The sequence below is a fragment of the Phoenix dactylifera genome, chromosome 4 (assembly GCF_051530095.1).
Source record: "Phoenix dactylifera cultivar Ajwa chromosome 4, Ajwa_hap1_PhDact_Kaust_v1.1, whole genome shotgun sequence".
NCBI classification, from domain to species: domain Eukaryota; kingdom Viridiplantae; phylum Streptophyta; class Magnoliopsida; order Arecales; family Arecaceae; genus Phoenix; species Phoenix dactylifera.
In genome coordinates this window covers 376,972-396,848 of record NC_143193.1, presented here as the reverse complement: position 1 = coordinate 396,848, position 19,877 = coordinate 376,972, and the positions used below count along the sequence as shown (strand labels likewise).

The window sequence follows — 19,877 nt, the reverse complement described above, 5'->3', positions numbered from 1 at the left end:
ATCACCGTAGCAGAGCCTCCCTCAATGCACAATCTATCGACACCCAGCACACATCTTGTATAACGGATACCTTTACAGGCTGCTCGTAGCTCTGTCCCAGCAACAGTCAAGCATGGTGTGCTTCGACCACCAGCTACAATCAATCTACCATAATAGTCCGTGACAACAAAGCCCACTTCACCGGAAGCTCTATCCATCGCCATACCGCCATCAAAATTCACCTTAAGATAACCAGGGGGTGGGGGTACCCAAGAAAGAGAAGCATACCTTGGCGCTGCAACAGCAGAAAAGGTACCCAGATATCCCTGACCAACTCAGATGAAGTCGATGGAGTTACCAAAAAGACTTCCGCAGCCTGGGCCACGGCTTTGTCCATTACAATCCTTGGGAGCGACCCTCTCCCCTCGAATAAGCATCCATTCCTATTTAGCCATATATGATAAGGTAAATAGGCCACCACTATCCCCAACTTGGCTGTGCTAGGCTTCCTGAAGGAGTCCCTCAAGAACAGTAACAAATCCTCCACTGACTCCCACCTCGAGGGTAAAGGTGCAAATAAATAACTCCAAATCCGTACAAACCCTGGGACAGAGAAGTAAGACATGGCATCTGGACTCCTCGATATTCGGGCATACCTCGCAATATTATGTCATCCTCACCCCCGCCTAACTAGCACGCTTCTAGTCGGAAGACAGCCCCAAGCTCCCTTCCAAAGGAAGAGCGCCACACGAGGATGCAGCCTCATCCTCCATATCTTACCTGCATCGATCTGTCTGTCTAGATCTCTGCCAATCCAAGCATGAAGATCTTTGGCACGTACTCTGTCCGTCGGCTTCCAAATCAGTCTGTCTGGCACCTCCTATGTAGCTTGTCTGTATTCATCATCATCGGCCAACGTCTGATAAGTAACTCCGTGACCCAACTATCCTCAAATACATCAATCGATCACCCTCTTTTGCAGCGTTCCGCCGGCTGTTGACCGGGAAGCGTCAAATTCTAATGTTTTCACAGACGAGCCTAGGTACCTCGCTGCCTCGCATCGAACCATTTCTGAACCGGACCGGCGACCCAGCGACCGGTACCATACTGCCAGGTAATAACGCGTCAATTCGTCGCGGGTGAACGGGATGGAGAAGGTAGACTAGGACACGTGGACAATGAGACAGTGAGAGAGAGAGAGAGAGGGTGGGGGGGAGACCGGATAGGGTTTCCGCGCAATTTGCCACCCAATCCGTGATCCCCGGCGCTGACAGGTTAGATCGACCTGTCTGCTAACCATCCTAATGCATCGCCCATGGCCAATTCGGTGGCCATCAATCTCGTCCGTCCATGATCCCTCATTGCGCTCAGATGGACGGTCCGCAGCCCATCAACCCGGCGGTTTCCCACCCACGAACCATTGTTCTTACGAAGACTCCGCTAAAGGCGTCCGGAACTCGATCGATCCCGCCAGGTGTAGATCACAGCGAGCGAGACTGGCTCCACCACATCATGAGATAGTTATTGTTTTTTTTTTAAAAAAAAAGACATCGATCGTTCCTAAGAATATTTTTAGTCTTAAGAGGAGTTTCCGAAATGTTTTCTCAATATATATCTGATCTTTTTTGGGGGGAGTGGGGGAGTCAAAAAAAAAAAGAAAAGAAGCTATGCATCTGGTCCATTTTTTCGGCCGAAGAAGAAGAAGAAGAAGAAGACGACATATAGGGAAGTACGGCAGGTCTGATCCCACACTCAATTAACTCCAATCATCTCCCGGATAATGTTCCGATCCTCCAATATTACAGTAGGAGACATAGTTAGTAAGTAAACAAATCATACTAAAGTAAAGCCAAGGGTTGGTGGGAGACTCGTGTCCTAAGCGCATTTGTCTTCAGGAACCTTTAAAGCCCAGCCATACTATTCCGGTTTTTGGCTCTTGCACTCCAAGGAAAGCTGTTAGGTATTACCGCAGATCTCCGGTCGCTGTTACACTTTTGTAGAGGCGTGGGCACCGATCCTACCACTGTAATGCTCCTGGAGCACGACACGGTGCCTCCAACTCCGCTTTTGGACTTCTACCGTGGCGAACGCTGAGATCCAGCTGGTAATTCAAATGCACAACTAATAACTAGCAGGCCGACAGAGGCAAGAGAATGCAGTGCGTTGAAAATTTCTGGCTAGTGGGTCTTCTTTGACTTGTCGAATACCTTGTTACCGTGCATATATTGCTTTCCAATACAAGTCCACACCGAGTTCTCGAGGGCTTCGAGTTGGCAGTTTTAAGAGTTTGTGCTCGCATCATACCGTGCGTCAGATGCTTAGGCTCTAATGATCAACTCTCGGCTGTCACCCATGCTACGTAGCTTGATAGATGCTATCCAACAGATGGCAAACAGTTCTTCATTGCTTCATTTGTCTAATTGCTCCCTGATTTTAACAAAACAATGGCCTATTAGTCTCGGACAATATTATTCCCTTTGTAGAAGTATGGTTTAACTTTGTATATTTGGGGGACACAGTGTGCGTGTGTCTATATACATGCGTGTGTTTAGTCCCATATAGATTATTCGCCGAGAAGATTTTGGGTAGTTATACAGGACTAAGAAGTCCAAAAAATACTATTTAGCTAGTCTTTTTGGGTGAGGTCCTGAGTTGTTGCAAATAGTATCAAAGCGAACTCGACCCATAGCCTATGTGGACTAAAAGACACTACGGCATGCGTTCATAGAGGCTGACCACGAGTCAATCGTGGTGCTTATGATTGGATTGGAATGAATTTGAACACTTAGCCTAATGAGAAAGTTAGAGCTTGAACGAGGGGAGTATGTGAGGATTCGTGCGGACGTGTGTTTAGTCCTACATCGGTTATTGGCCGAAAAAACTTGGGATAGTTATACAGGACTAAGAAGCTCAAAAAAAATACATTTCAGTTAGTCTTTTTGGGTGAGGTCATGAGTTGTTACAAATGATATCAGAGCGAACTCGACCCATAGTCTATTTAGACTAGGAGACACTACAGCATAAGTTCATAGAGGCTGACCACGAGTCGATCGTGGTGCTTGTGATTAGATTTGAATAAATTTGAACACATAGCCTAATGAGAAAGTTAGAGCTTGAACAAGGGGAGGATGTGAGGACTCGTGCGGACGTGTGTGTGTTTAGTCCCATTTTGATTATTTGCCGAGAAAATCTTTACTAGTTATATAGGACTAAGAAGCTCAAAAAAATACCTTCTGACTAGCCTTTTTAGATAAAATTTTAAATTATATATATATATATATATATATATATATATATATATATATATATATATATATATATATATATATATATATTCCCATTAGATACAAAGCTGAAACCTCAGAAGAGAACATGCATGAGCAAGACATTAGGTGGTCCAAACATCACATGCAAGATAAACTATTGCCCGACTGTTTTGGAGGTTCCCAAGAGGTCCAAATTTAAGATCGTTGGCCCCATTTCTTCATGTTCATTTGTCTGGCCCCATTTCTTCATGTTCATTTGTCTGCTTCTGAGAAGCAGATATAACATGACTCTTGTTGTGGTTGAAATTTGGCCTGAGGGTGACCATGCCGGAAGAAGTCGAGAAGACGCCGACTGGGACAGAGAAAAAAGGCTACTTTCTGCGCTTCAGGGTACCTGCACAAAGCCTTAGCCGGAGATTCCGGCGAAGGCCGTTCGATGGCTGAGTTAGCCGGGCTTTTGAAAAGGTTTATGAGTGCCTTAGATGATCTCTTATCATTTGATCATGCTTGTAATAGCTTATAATGGCTTTTTGAGGGTCTTTTCCTACCCCCTTTTTGTAGGATAGGGTCTCGGCCATTATCTGAAATCTCGGTCGATTGTGATCAACTGGCCATTAGTTGGAGGTGGCGTACAGCACGGAAATCAATCTCGTGGGCGGAGAATTCGGGAGATATCTTTTCAAATTTATTCTGAGGGTCCACCATGTCACGAAAGTGGTCGAGGAAGCTCTTTAATGCGTTATGTGCGCACTCACTTCGAGGCATTACTTGGTGGTGTGAGGGGCCAGTCATCAATACCCTGCCTTCAGAAGTGGCTGTCATAATGACCGGCCTTTAACACCACGATTCAGAAAGATCTGCTACGGAAGCTCCTAGGTCTGCCACATCGCACGATCTGGTCGTTCGGCTACCTGAGTATGGGATCTAGGGGATCTTCGACGGGATCAAGGTTGACAGGGCTGAGGTCTGCTCGGCTTCAGGCCAAGGTCGGCTCAGCCTTCAGCGGGGTTCGAGGTCAGCCTGGCCTCTGACTGAGGTCGACTCGGCCATCGGCAGGGTTCGAGGTCGGCCTGGCTCTTGGCGGGACCAAAGTTTGGCATGCTCGATCTTAAGATTTGCTCAACCGGAATTGGGTGACTCTACGCCGGAGTAGGACAATCTATTTTGCCTCCCATCAAGTCTCATTCAATCTCGTCATTAAAAAAACAAAAAAGAAGAAAAAAGAAAAAAAAAATACATGAGTATGATACAACCAAGGCATAACTAAATTGAAATTCCATCATGCACATCCATTCTATGTGACCACAAAGTTAATAGTAACATGAAATAAGGGCTAGCTCTTTTTATTTATATTTGTTTTGCAAAATCTTGAAGTCATTGAATAATATGCACAATATAAGAATATCAAGGTCATTGAATAATGTAAACCTCCATCATCGCTCCAACAGTGGTTCTTTCTTGATTCTCTAATCGTATTTTCTTATAAAATATTAGGCACCCCCATCGCATGCGTAATGATAGGCTATGAGAGCATATTTTCTCCTGCCATGGAATTTCCTCGTCACACAATACTCTGGATGCATGTTGAAGGAATAGACAAAAAAAAAGACATGGTCATGCCAATTTCTAAGGTTGTGTCGTTCTCTCTCTTTGAAAACTGAGTTTTCTCATGTAATTTCTTCTCTATTTAATTTAGTCGTGCATAGCATTCGATACATAAAATCTAAGAAAGACATACCAATGTCATTCCAACCCCCACATCATAGTAATATTGTGCTTTATATTACATAATTTTTTTTCTAAGGGAATATTTAAATTATTTATGCTCTATAGAGACTTTTCTTTTCTTTTTTTTTGGGATATATACACCAATGCGATGTTGGGTATGGTACTTCAAAATGTCCACGAAATTAGGCTTACTATGTTACTGCTTTACACAATGCATCATTCTTAACACAACTAAAAAGAGCGTTTCTTTATATAATAGGTGAAGAATTTTAAGATCATATCAGACCTAAACAACAACATATATAGGATAGGAGGTGGCCATATCCCTTTCTTGTGGCAACTTGTATTTCATTCATACTATGTTAGCAAAACTTTTCAAATTGGTTCATCTAATTGACAACTGGATAATTGTGTTTCATCCGTACTTTGTTGGCAAGACGTTTCAAATTGGTTCATTTAATCGACAATTGGACATCTGTGCTAGCTTAAATTGTCAGAAATTTGACCCTGGGCATTTGACAATATCAATAGATCCACGATTTTGAATGAGATAACTTGTGGACATAAAAATAGATAAAAATTGATATGATTGGAAATGATTTAAAATATTTAATATAGCATATTTTGCAAAACTTTGTAAGCAAAACTATACAATAAAATATTTAATTGTAATTTGATGCGACAGGTTGAGCTCTTGCAGGAAAAATTTATGAACATTCATTCAATATAGAGACTTAATAAAGTTGGATCGGAACCCCCTCTGCTAATCCCAAACTCTGACAATTTAAGTTGGATCGCTATGTTCACAAGTCGGATTATTGACTCCAATCCATTGAGCCAACAATGGGTCCATCCTTTTCCCAAAAAAAAGAAAAAAAAAAGGTTAGGTTGGCTAGGAGTCCAAGCAACGAAATCCAGGCAAGGAAATCCTCAAGCTGGATAAACTTAGGATCTCACGTATCTAGAAAGAAACTGCTCAATCCAATCATGAAAATTAATAACATGAATAAAGATTAATTGAAAGTGTCCTATGTTTCTGTTTAACTTTATAGGATGGCCTTAGAATGTATCAAGGCACATGGGCTACATTTTTTTTTTTTTTTTTGGAGGTAGTATGGAAAAAGTGAGTCAGCTCCCCCTATCCATTTTTTTATTTTTTTTGACGTACGTGTTGAAGAGGAATGTATATTAGTGGACATGGGCTACATTTTTAGATTGCCAAGAACCGACGGCCAGGAAGCCTTGATGAAATGATATAACAATATTCTCGCAAATGGGCAGTATTCTTTGTTCGGGTTGGGATTGATTTGCATCGAAAGTTGTAAGCAACAATGCATCTTTAATTAAAAGTTAGAATGAATTAGAGGCATGCTTGGTTGGAGGGTGAGACTTTAGAATGCGAACGTGAATAAGTAAGTGATCTCCATTACAGCCATTTGAGTGGAGAAAGTTTTATTTTTATTTCAATTTCAAAAGAGAATAGAAATGCCTCAATCATCCAAAATTCGATTCTGACTCTTCTCTAATATTTAAATTTTATTTTGATTCTGATACTGATCATTCGATTTTCATTCCGATCTATTCTAATTCTAGCAAACTAAATTTATCTTAACATTTAATGTTAGCATTCTTATGACATATGGTATTAGTCGCTCCAATTGGAAGCTATGATGGGATCTGGATAATAAAAATTTTCTTTTCACCTCCATGTCTCTCTTTTAAGTGTATTTTTGCTTCCAAGGTGAAGATGGTGGGTTGACAAATCCGCAAAATCCTATCTCCAAGAGAGACGTAGAACTCTGTTAAACCAGGAAGATTTTTAAAGATTCCGTTTTGATTTTTCTCTGACGTGGCATGCAAGGGTCATTTCTTATCACATTGGTCGCCATCTAATCTCTCTTTTTATAGCCATAGCGAAATCTCTTTCGGATTCCTTCCTGAGTATGAAGTTCCTCCTTTGACATCCAAATGGTCGGCTGCGAACGTGTTTGTTGTCATAAAACCACATAGCCGATGAAAGAGTTCGTAAGCACGCGTTCATGCCGTTGAAACCAAAGGAAAGCGCGAAAAAGGACCAAGAGCCGACTCGCATGCATGAACGAAATCAAACTCCACCTATTCCATATCTTTTTTTTTAAAAAAAAAATAGTCTAAAGCTTCATATACCATGGCCCATGGGCGTTGGGAAGCAATACAAGCAACCGAAGTATAGAAGAAGAAGAGATGGTGGTAGTTTTCCACACGTTTGAGAAGGCTACAAGGCACCTCCGTGCCGTACATGTATAACTTAATCTTTTTGAAAATAGTAAACTAGTTATCCTCTCAAGCGAAGAATTTCAGCATGTTTATGCCATTTTCTTTGCACAACATACGTTAAAAACTTTGGGAAGTTTTGTACATTGCGTTACTAATCATTGTTTCAAATATCATCTACATTACGAAAAAAGCTAAGCTCTGTCGTTTGTTAGATAATTATAAGAATATGCGACGCGTCAACAAGGACACCAGGCGGTCGCATCACTTGCGTGTGGCATCTTGTATTTATTTTTCTAGTAAGCGGTGACTTGCGATCAAGGACGCAAGCATCAAAGTAGATTAAATTGGCTCGCTAATGGCTGCTTGCACTTTATAAGATAGGAGATTTGGAATGGCTAACTCAGTCCTTAGTACGAATTATTTAGAATACGAGTCTTTAAAGTAATATAGAAATATCTTAAATAACATAACAGTATGACATAATTTTAAAAATTCTAAGAAACACCGAAGGAGGGTAAATGAGTGAGAAAAAAATATATTTATCGTAAAAATAAAGGATCCGAACTTAGTCCCACATCGACTAGATAGTGGAGAGATCTGTTCCCTAAATGGAGGGGGGCTATCCCTTTCTCTTCAGAGACGTTTTTTGTGGGACAAAATCGTGCGTTGGGAGGAGACTATGAAACCCCCTTCAAAGCGAACAATATCTCTGAGGAAAAGCAGTCGCCTCCGCTGTTTGAGACCAGTGAGGACGAGGTCGGAGGGCGGCAGATCCCGTCGTAGCGCTGGACGCACGGGACGGAGGCCGATCTCCCTTGATCTCATCAATATCTGATAAAAATTTGTATGCGGATCAGGTCATATGAAGCTCAGTTTTTTTTTCCTTCTGAGAAGAAATAAAAAATTTAAAAACGGTGATTGCTGAGCTGGATATTAGAATCACTGGATAGCCCTCCTCTTGCAACTCTAGACCTCCCAATACGCTAAATTTTAGAGTTGTATCACTCAATCAATGAGTTGGATTTTTGAATGGAGGCTGCTGATTCAATAATTGGTCCAAACTTCAAAAGGAAAATCTAATAGTTCGGATTCGTCCTTGGAAGCTGGATTGCTGTGGAGTGTTAGAACACTGGATACTCCAGTAAAAAAATGCAGACTTTGATGAAATATCTTTTTGAAAATGTTTGCAAGCAGGAAAGTGTATTTCGATGGAAAGACTAAAATAAACTATGGCTCTTAAGGGATTTGGTTAACCACCGAAGAAATTGCTTTTTCCGTACATTCACCTAAGCTTCTTCCGTACATTCACCTGGGGTGCACTAGTTGAGAGCCAAATGACAAATACATTTTGGGTTCTTTAACATATATCTTATATTTGGAGTATTTCAATTTACTTATAGCCCCAACGAGTCTGTCAGAAAGTCCTCACCGATACTAAGCCTCCAAGCTCTACTCTCCATGAGACCAAACCTATTTTACAAATTATGATGATAACTAAACTAACAAATATAATATATATATATCGCAGTCACCACCACAGTGGATTTCCTTTGATGGCAATTTATGACTGAACCCATCAATCCGACCTTAAGCTATTCCAGAGCACTCACTTTTTTAAAATTAGTTAGAGCAAATCCTTGGCATATTTCCACTCTTATCAACCACCTCCGCACAAAAGGCCTAAGCTCGCTGCATACATTCTACCCCTGCTATAATAGACAATAAAGTGTAGTAGAAAAGATATTAGATTATTTTGAAGCTTCGGTGGGTGGGTCGATGATAAAGAAGAATTTTATTAACCTTAGGAGCCAAGCGAACTCCTTAAAAGTATCAATTGAATTGGCGGTGTACTCATATTCGTGTAATTGTATTGGCCGATAGTAATAGCATAACCTTCTAACTTTGTATTTCTATGTGTGCCTGTTGATGATTTTCAGTGCTGGTCAAAAGAGCCTGATCGAATTCTTCGAAGTAGAGCCGATCGACATTTGCTTGGAAGTACAATTTTTGAAGAAGCTACAAACTAGCATCCAAAGTTTTATAAAAAATATGTATGATGCCTCTGTTGGGGGAAAAATAGACCACCCCACAAATACAATTAAGGCACCCAGATCCGAGCACAAAGGCTGCCGAGCTCATAAGGCTAAGCCGAGCTCATAGGCCGAGCCGAGCTCATAGGCCGAGCCGAGCTCAGAAGACTAAGGCCCAGAAAGCCGAGCACAGAAGCTGCCGAGCTCATCCAGGTCGAGCTCATCTAGGCCGACGAGCACAGAAGGCTGCCGAGCTCATCCAGAAGGCTGCCGAGCTCAGAAGGCCGAGCACAGAAGCTGCCAAGCTCATCCAAGCTGTTGAGCTCATCTAGGCCGCCGAGCACAGAAGGCTGCCGAGCTCATCCAGGCTGCCGAGCTCAGAAGACTAAGTCCAGAAGGCCGAGCACAGAAGCTGCCGAGCTCATCCAGGCCGAGCTCATCCAGGCTGCCGAGCTCAGAAGGCTAAGGCCCAGAAGGCCGAGCACAGAAGCTGCCGAGCTCATCTAGGCCGCCGAGCACAGAAGGCTACCGAGCTCATCCAGGCCGAGCTCATCCAGGCCGCCGAGCATAGAAGGCTGCCGAGCTCATCCAGAAGGCTGCCAAGCACAGAAGGCTAATCATAGAAGGCCGAGCTGATCTCAAAAGGCCGACCTCGTCCACATGCTGCGGCCATGCCCTGCAGCAGCCTTACCGCACCATGCTTTGCTTGCCGGCCACGCCATAGCATATCAACCAGGACCATACCCTGCTACGACTGCCAACAATCATCACGCGTGGCCTCTCCAGACCTCCAACTTACTCCACAATTAATGCGCACGTCGCCTGCTGCCTACGGATCTCCAGTTCTCCATGGCAAATCAGCACGGCAGTGTTCAATCAGCCGGGACAATTTCCTGACTCCGACGTGGTCTTCCACTACAGTATTAATTCGCCTGATCGTGCGGCATGCTCAAACTGTACGACGACCTCGCTCCATCATCTCACCGGTAATCCAGTACCTCTCTATAAAAGGAAAACCACTCCATTTTAGAGGGGGGCTGGCTGGTAGGCAGACAAAAAACTCTGATTCATACTACTTCCTCCAAGAACATATTGGCCTCCTCTGACTTAGGCATCGGAGGGCCGGCGCCGGAAAGCCCGGCCACCGGCTTCTTGCAGGTTCCCCCGGAAGGAGCCGCACGCCGACGATCCACCGCCCGCCGTACCAGCAGCGGAGCTCCTCCTCCCTCAGCCGACGGTCGCCCCCGGGTCCAATTTCCAGCAACAGCCTCCATTTTAGCAAAAAAAAAAAAATCTATTAAAAAAATAGAAAAAACTAAAATGTTGTGAAAGGCCAATCGAGTGGAAACAAGGGTATATCCTGCAGCCGGCTCTCATGTATTGCATGAGATAAAAGGAATCGCAGACAGTTACATGACACGTGACTGGATGTGGCTGCATGAGCGGAAGGAATTGGGTCTCTTGAGGTTGGGCCCCGTCCTGCAACCGCAGTGAAAGATGATCCCAACTCGTGCATCCTTCGCCGCACCACCACCAACTACCATACCAAATGGAAAATCGACAGATACTCGAAAAAATTGCTATTTTATCCCCCCACCGCACCACGAACCTTCCTCTCCCGTTTTCTTCTCCGCCCGTCGTTGGAACGCACGCGGTATCGACGCAAGAAGGGAAGGGATTCAAGGGAAGAGAAGGAAAGAAGGAAGGAAGCGTTCAAAGCTCTTTCTCTGACGGATTCCCTTGCTTGACTGGATCCCCCACTTTCCCCCCTCCTTTTACGATCCTCTTGATTCCGGCGAGCTTCGTCTTCTCCATTTCGATCTCTCTCCAGGTATGCTTCACTTTCCCCCTCAATTGTCTTGGTATTTTTTGATCTTTGCAAGATCTCTTCTTATCGATACTGTGAATTTTTTGAGCTCACTGTCGTTAGATTCGACCTGAATGTTCTATGTGAATATCTGATGGTGGTTTCTTGAAAGAATCAGATTTAGGATTTAGGGTTCAAAGATTAGAGGTTCTTTTGTTGTAATAAAAAAATTGTTAAGCTTTTGAATTTGATCCATCTTTGTATTTTAGTGGCGAGGTTTTGTGACTTTTAGGATGCCGTTTCAATTGAATGAAGGTTGGGTGGTGAAATGCTTTTATTTAGGCGCCAGTGCTGATTGGGTAATTGGCCACTGTAAAATTAGTTGTTGGTATTCTGAACTGAATTGTTGGAGTACTGCTGATGGTGAGCTTATTGAAAATCTCACCGAGTTCTTGTAGATATGGCTGTAAGCAAGCCCTATCGATCACTATATGTAATTGTAATATCATAACCCTAAAGTTATCCTACTGTGTGAACTGGCATCATTACTTCAATTCTAGGGGCCATCAATTAAATTGGTCTATGTAGATTATACATCTAGGTTTCAAGCAAGGTTTAAGAAATAGATTGTTCCAGTATCAAAAAAATTCTTTATAAACAAATGCATGCGCAATTCTTGTCTCAAGGATGCATGATAGCTGCAAGGTTTATAACCAAGTAAAATATTCTTGAGGATACTATGGTTGTTTGAAGACAGGGGTTGCATGAGTATAACAAGTGTCATAGCCCTCAGTGGATTATCTTCTATTCTCTGGCGGGGTTTGCATGAGTATGATAGGGCTCAAAAAGCCTCATACCAATTTACTTTTGGGAGAGAAATGCATAAGGCCAAAGGAAGGGGACAAGCAGCCAATTTTAGGAAAAGGACTATTATTATGTCACCATTTATGGATTCTGAAAACCAACCTTTTCTCCTGTCTTGTTCCAAATATTTGAAAAAGATTTACGAAATTTTAGCTGATTTTACTTTGTTCTTCCCGTTTTCCATGGTGGACTCTGTGAAATTGCTTTTCGTATCTCTTGATTACTTTGTGTTTATTACAACATCGGCTTCATAACTAGATGTATGTATTTATCTTATTCTTTGGACTTAGCTGGGGTAAAAGTTTGGCTTAGTTGTAGGTTTTTTAGAGCCCAGATATGAGCCTGTCTTGAACTCATATCAGCTTCAATCAGATGAGCCTAGGTCTAACCTATGAATGTAAGTTCTGAGTTTTCAGGCTGACCGAGCTGGCCCAACCCTATGACACCTTTGTTCTTGGTCCGGTTGCCAAATTTTGGATTACATAGGATGGACCTATTATGTAGCTATTGAGAACAGAAATATAGGGGAGACTTCTTGTTATTAATCAGAACACAACAGCTTAGCCTTGGCTAGTATTTTTGCAGCATTCCCCAATCTTTAAAGGCTCTATTTAGGCCGATGACATATGGCCTTTTCTTTTCCCTTTAAACCATGGAGTCTTCACTTAAAGCTACTACAAATATGAGAGCTTTTAAATGCTTTTGTATTAGATTCTCTTTGATTCTTTCAATATCCCACATCCTTTGGAACTACTAGATGTCTTTCTTATTCTAGTTATCTCCCTTCCAATCCTATTTATCCACCCAATGAAACTTCCACATGCTTTCTGCAATTGGGACTACTTTATCATGGGTTGAACATGAGCCATTCTAATGACTTCGGAAAATACGGACAGGAATAGCACACGGCTAGTCGTAAATCGTAATGGAGAGAAAGGCCAGAGATAGTAATGATTGATAGATTCCTAGATCAGAAGCCGTGAGTTATGGTTAAATTTTAGCGGGGGCATGTTTCTGTATAGATCTCAATTTAATTTCAATTATATTTTTGATCTTGCAAAGTTACTATATGTACACCTTCCTGGTATTATTATTTAACTTTTTGATACTTCTTTCAGAAAATGAAAATGTTAGCACAAACGATTTGCTTTGATCTTCTTCTTATTCGTCTTGTTAGTTTGGCATTAATGCTCGACCTTGTGCCCATGCTGCAAAGCTTTTGGCAGATGTGGCCAAACGTTTCTATACAGTATCGATTCAAATCGCTTAATTAGATGCTTTCTATCAGACATCAACATGTCAACAGTTTTCGTTGGTCTGTGAAATTTGGCATCTTTCTTGTTTTTGTGTTAGATTATGGAGTGTTTTCAGCTGAAATATGTGATTGATGTTTTAAATAAAACTCTCTTTTTGTAAAAATCACTATTACGTTAGATTATGAAGTTCTTTTTGTTAATAGGACTTTCTCTTGAAATGTTAGCTTGATCTGTTTGAAGGGAAAGTTTATCTTAAATTCCTCATATATATGGAGGGGCTATCAAATTTATGATTATTACTTAAAAGAAGCCTCCTAATTTCTCCAGGCTGCACGATGACATATGCAACGCAGAATGAAGGTGCCTCTTCTAGCTCGACTTCAATAAGCAGCCAAAGAAACGATACTGATGATGACGGGATGATTGCATTTGTTCTTTCAGAAGAATATGCTGGCTTAGATGGTGCAGTTGCTAGACGACTTTCAAATCTGTCCTCTGTCCCTGTATGATACTAGCTTACTTTTTTATTTTTCTACCTTTTTATATTATGGGAAGCTTGCCTAGTTGACTAATATTTGCTTGTTTTTACATCTCCTTGATGTTAAGAACACTTCATTCATATACATATTTAAGTCTTCTTGAAAATGTCTACTTGGCTTTGTCGGCAAGTGCAACAGTTCTATGTGCTAAATAATTGTAAATTTAGTATATGGCAGAGCAACCTGTACTTGAGGGCGATGCTTGAAATGCTGTAATTGCTCAATTTTAATGATGGTCTATCATTGTGTTATATTTATAAATTTACTGTGACTGCCTCGTTCATTATTCTGGGGGAAGATATGGACTCTTTTTATTTCTTTCTGATTTTTGTAATGATTCTGGAACATGCATCAATCTCTTTGGGCTTTCAGAAGTGCTTGTAGCCCCAAGGTTTTGAAAAACGTTGCAACTGTCTTTTGAGTTTGCACCAAATTCATGCCTCGAGTGGCTTTCTTACCAAACAACATAAAACTTGTTAATAATATCACATGATCAGTTCGGCGATGAAACCCATTTGTATCAGGATGTTATTTTACCATCACACTGAACAGAAACATAAGATATATTGTATATCAGAATTTTTTTGTTTCATTGTTACTCATAATGTAAAGTGTTCTTGATTCCTACCATTAGTAGGTCTTTCATCACTATCACTCAGAAATCTACTTGGTTTTCCTGGTGTGCATGGGCAAGATTATAATTCATTAATGCAATGCAAGAGTTGTATTGTTTAATTGCCCATTATTTCTCATGGTTAAGAATAAGCTTGGGGGTTTGGCCTAAGTGCTTCTTTTAGTAGGTTATTTTTCCAATTTCTTTTTGTCTATATATCTTTTATCCTTTTTTCGAAGAAATAAGGTGCAATGCCACCACCCAGATTCGAATCAGGACCTCTCCCAGTTTCTGTTCTTTTGTTTATTGGTGTACATTAGGATCTTGAGGTCATGAAGCTCATTTTAATACTCTCCATGATATGACATACCTGCAGCATATCCCCCGGATAAATTCATTCATTCCAAAATTGAGTGATGCCAGTCTAGATCACCAGCGTCTTCTCCAGAGGTAACCTCCAATGCAACTTATTAATGGGATAATTAATATATTCCTTCTAAACAATGACTATAGTACATAATCAATTCAAATTCCTTCCATTTCAAAATTTTGATTTAATAAAACCTGATAGTACTATATTTTTTTCATTGAAGAAGACAGCTACATGCATTTTTTAGGTTATGCCGCATTTCTGTTGGACAAAATCTTACATGTTTAACTTGCTTTCAATGTTCTGCCTGCTAGCACATGCTGATGTTTCTATTTCTGTTTTCCATTCCAAGGGCTTCTGCTTATTGCAATGCTACTTCAATGGTTTTATTTGTGGTTCACAGTGCCCTTTTTTCCCTCAATATTGCTCCAGTTTGGTTTATTTTGCTAGTCCACATTTTCTTTTGAAGATATGTTTAGCCCCATATATTACAACATGTGTATGTTTCAAGGGAAAAAGAAGTTCAAACCTTGTTTTCCATCCTAATGTATAAATCCAGCATGCAGCAATAGCATTTCATTTTTCCTTCATAAAGCAGCATAAAATTCATTTTTGTGTTGCATAGGCTCCTTTCTGAAATCATCGTAGATGCTTAAAATGCTACTGATAACTTTAATGTTTCATGACGGAATTAAAGTGTAATTCTATCTATTGATCTTTTCCCTCCTTTTACTTGTCATACTTAGCAATTGTGTAATATCATTCTCTGCTAGGCTAAATGCTTATGGCTTATATGAAGTGAAGGTCTCGGGGGATGGCAATTGTCAGGTTAGTTTATCATATTGCTGTTTATATGATTGGCATGTGATGTACTTCTTTTGAAAGCCATGAAGCTGAAGCTTTTGATCTATTGGAGTATTGGTACTTGATTTCTCCATCTTGCAGTTCCGTGCACTTTCAGATCAGATGTACAGATCACCAGACCATCACAAACATGTTCGAAAAGAGATAGTAAAGCAGGTATACCTAAATTTTTCCACTCTCGTCTTCTCTTCATATTTGTCTTCATGCACAAGTAACTGTGGAAACTGGAAGCTTATAGTCCAGTAAAGGCGTCTCTCCACACCCATACTGACTTTCTACTACCCTCTTTTTTTGTTTCTACTACATGCAATGATTTATTTTATACCAAGGCAAAAAGGTGATGTGCGGTAAATGCATGTTGATAAAGATCAAGATGCCCTATTCTTTGCTTTTAGATTGATATGCAGGAGGCTGTTTGGTCATTGGATTCTGCATCTGGTTTAAAATACTTGTGACCGTTATTTGTTTTTAATGTATATTTTTGGTGAGGATCTGCATTTGTTTTCCTGATTGTAAAGCAATGGAGACATTTTTTTTCCTGCTATTTAGGGCCTGAAAAATGGGCAGTGTGGATTTTCTTACATTATAGATGTTTCCATGTCCAGCTGAAAGAATGTCGTTCTCTATATGAAGCTTATGTTCCCATGAAATACAAGCACTACTACAAGAAAATGGCCAAGTAGGATTCTTTTCCCAAGTCAGCTTTTGATTTTCCCCTTGATCATTTTTCTGAATCAAATATATCTGTTCCTTTGGTATTACCTTGTGTTTTGTGCTCTTTAACTATTCTTTTCACCATGCTGCAATGATGTTTATAGTATTAAATTGTCACATTCTTCAGATCTGGTGAATGGGGAGACCATGTTACACTACAAGCAGCAGCTGATAAGGTCTGTTATTTTTCTGCTTAACTTTTAAACTATATTGTTGCTTCTACAGAGGCTTGAAGACTCCTTTATATAATTATACATAATCTTAGAACTTTATCTTTCATGTTGCCCATTTTTTATCTTGTTTTTGTGGACAGTTATACTTTAAATATTTTTGTCAAGAAAAACTTAGGGCCATATAATTTCAAAATATCTGTTCTTTTGAGATCGCCTTACCTTCAAGATCGGTCATATTATTTAGAGCTTAATCATCTAATTAACTCCTCATAATATGAGACTACTAGTCGACTTACTACTGTCGGAAAATTGGCATTACTTTTGCACTAATTTCTTTTCTTATGTTCGTTTTTTATAAGGGTATATCTAGGAGTTTTCTTGCATTCTGCAAGACAGGAGTTCTGTTGATGTTTCACTTGTCTTGACCAACGGATTAAATTATTACATTTTCATCAGCACATGCATGTTGCCAGATCTCTTTTTCATGTGGATGAAATATCAAGTTATACATGGTATTGTCAATATTGTAAAAATAGACAAATATGCTGATATGATGTTAATATTACTTATATTAGAAAACATCATGCAAGCAATGGTTGTATCGAGAAATGCTGTTATAAATTCATGCAGGCTAAATTAATGTAAATGCAAGAAGAAATAAATATTAGCAGTAACTGTAGGAAAAGCCAAAGCACACCATCAGCAATCCTATTGCTTACTCATACTTGCAATGCAACTGAATTTCTTAGAATACAACAAATGTGCATGTGCAACATCAACTCACATGTAGATACATCTTGGGTCCTGGTTCTGAGAATGTAGCTTTTCTCTTGTAAGATATGAAGGTTTAGATTGAGATATAGAACAATTTTTTAGGTCTCATTAATAAAAAATAATTTATTGATACTGTGTCAGTAATGAAGTTGTCATTCAAGCTTCTTTTTTTCCCCTTATGCATTAGAGTAATTCTAATGTTCACTTTTGGCTTGATATTTCAGGACTTTTGAGTTGATAAACTGAATGTTTTCGTAACCATGTTCCAGTTGCTACTTCTAGCATTTGTATTCTGACACAAACAAGAATAATTGTCTCTAATGTTGCTTGTTTATATGCAGTTTGTGGCAAAGATATGTCTTCTAACTTCATTTAGAGAGACCTGTTTTGTTGAGATTGTTCCACGATACCAAGCTCCTCAAAGAGGTAATGTTATGAGTTTAACAATGGCTTCCTAACCATCAAATGGATGGTTAAATAGATTAAGAGCTACCAAAATCCAAAACCAGTTCGTGAATAATGTTAGACTTTTCTCCAAATGATATCAAATCTTATGATACCTCTAACTTATGGCATTGTGAGTTGGAAGTGAACCTATCTGAATAATTAAGAATACACATCTGTGGCACATTTTCTTTGGTGAAATACTCCGGAGCCTCAAATGAAATGATGCCATTTTTCACCACATACTTGATACAAGTACATAGAGATACACGTCTGATTGATAACCAGACTCTGCCAACACTTTGGTAGTGCTGATAAGGCAATTCCTATGAAACACAATGGTTCTGGATAATCTCTCAAGAAACTGGAGTTATCAGCTTTAGGTTTTGATCCTCATTAGTCATTAGTATACAATGTAGCAAACTTAGGACAGCCCAAGTTTGGATTCTCAGTGTCTCCTCATTGTTGGTGAAGGAGTCAATTTAACATGATATTAGAAAATATGCATAACTTGATAAAGAAGATTTATACATACCTTGATGAAGAGCAAATACTGTGGTTCTTGATTACTTTGTAAGCTGTATCTCAAGTTACTGCTCTGAAAACATCACTTTTTTATCTGATGCAGAGCTATGGCTGAGTTTCTGGTCTGAAGTACACTACAATTCGATTTATGAACTCCAAGGTCAGTTTCTTACCAAGTATATGAAAGTGTTTTATACTTCAATTATTTTAGGATACAGGTTAGACTTGTTTGAGGCTTGAATTTGGCTTGTTAGAACTTATTTCCCTTCCTCTGACATACTTTCCTCCTTTCCTGATTTACTAGTAGATGATTGCTTGTCTTGTTTCACAGATCTTCAAGTTCGGTATAAGCCTAGAAAGAAATACTGGTTATTTTAGAGGGTTGTGTAAAGCTTTAAAGAGTCATGGAGATCATTTCTCTTGTGCATATGTATGTGCCAATTTTGAGTTTTTGTTAGTTTACTTCAATTATGGTTCTTGAATTGAATTGTTCTGTATGACTTATTATAATAGATATTGACTCTGTCAATCCCATTCTTTATATTCTTTAAATCGTTTGGTTCATTTGCTGCATTTTAGTTAGCACAAATACTTTTGACTGTTCTAAGCTTGAACCAGTATCTGTAATTCATATGTTGACATATGGGACTGAATCTGGACCTTAGTAGGTTTTATAATATTCAGTCACAAGCCCTGACCAGCTTGATTATTGGCTTCTTGAAGATTTCAAGATGCAAAAACCATAAAATGTACTTCCTTGGACTTCTTCGAAACCAGAACACATCATCCCTTCATTTAATGGGTTGTAGCCCTCCCTGCTAGTGGGGTGAGTTTGGTATTGTCTTGTGCTATCTATGCATACTTGTAATTCAATATGAGATGTTGAATTTCATCTAATGGATAGTGAGATAAATCTTTACTTCCATGAAATTATTTATTTTGGATAGATTATTGATGCTATTCCTTGATTTTATACTATCTTGTTTTCATAGTTTTTTTGCCCCCATTTCTTTTTACCATGATCTAAACCATTTAGCATTGAATATCTCTAATGCAAGAACTGAAATTGTTACAATCTTGGGATAGCTTCTGTCATTTCCAACCTCTTAAGCATGGGGGGACATGACTTAAGCCTCATGGTATACAAGAGAAACCAAGACTTTGTAAGCAAGAATTGCGATTGGTGTCTGTCCTGAACAAAGAAATTTCAAAGACACTGGCAAATGAAGGGGAAAGTCTGGATCATTTCTCATTAGCATGGCTATTACCATCAGATATTTTCTCTCTGTCTCATCTCTTGGTTTAAGAGGGTGACATCCACTCAAATATTTTCTTTTGTAAGTGGTAAAAATGACTCCCATCAGAGCTTTTTACCTTGTGGACTAGCTTGAATGGCAATATATACATGCAATATGGTTGGAGAAAATGAAAATTCTAAGTTTTGATGGCCGTCTAGATCGGAAAGGGTTTAGATCCAATGGCAAATGAGACGTGCAAGTTAATATCCAACAGCTCCCACGTATTGGTCCAACCCCAAATGCATGTAACAGAATTGATGCGATGCTCGTGTGCATTGGATATTATCGTGTGCCCCCTTATCTGCCATTGATGAAAGACTTTGTTGGGTGCTCCACATCTGCCACTGAGGAAGGAATCGTGATAGTAATATACTGCA

The 19,877-nt window shown here is 39.8% G+C and overlaps 1 protein-coding gene across 3 annotated transcripts; it reads left to right on the top strand.

Annotated features, from left to right (window-relative positions):
* The first annotated feature begins 10,788 nt into the window (after positions 1–10,788).
* LOC149753590 (OVARIAN TUMOR DOMAIN-containing deubiquitinating enzyme 12-like) lies at positions 10,789–19,628 on the top strand. 3 transcript variants are annotated; one of them, XM_089929986.1, is made up of 10 exons: positions 10,789–11,090; positions 13,514–13,689; positions 14,715–14,788; positions 15,482–15,536; positions 15,654–15,728; positions 16,178–16,251; positions 16,414–16,462; positions 17,575–17,659; positions 18,306–18,362; positions 18,534–18,754. In XM_089929986.1, exons 2-10 carry the CDS (start codon positions 13,522–13,524, stop codon positions 18,578–18,580), a joined length of 684 nt encoding a protein of 227 aa, XP_089786112.1. In that variant the 5' UTR covers positions 10,789–11,090; positions 13,514–13,521; the 3' UTR covers positions 18,581–18,754. The 3 variants fall into 3 exon arrangements, with proteins under 3 accessions (XP_089786112.1, XP_089786110.1, XP_089786111.1); XM_089929984.1 differs by lacking the exon at positions 18,534–18,754 and adding an exon at positions 19,289–19,628 and having other exon boundaries at positions 10,819–11,090; XM_089929985.1 differs by having other exon boundaries at positions 10,819–11,090; positions 18,306–18,578.
* The last annotated feature ends 249 nt before the right edge of the window (positions 19,629–19,877 follow it).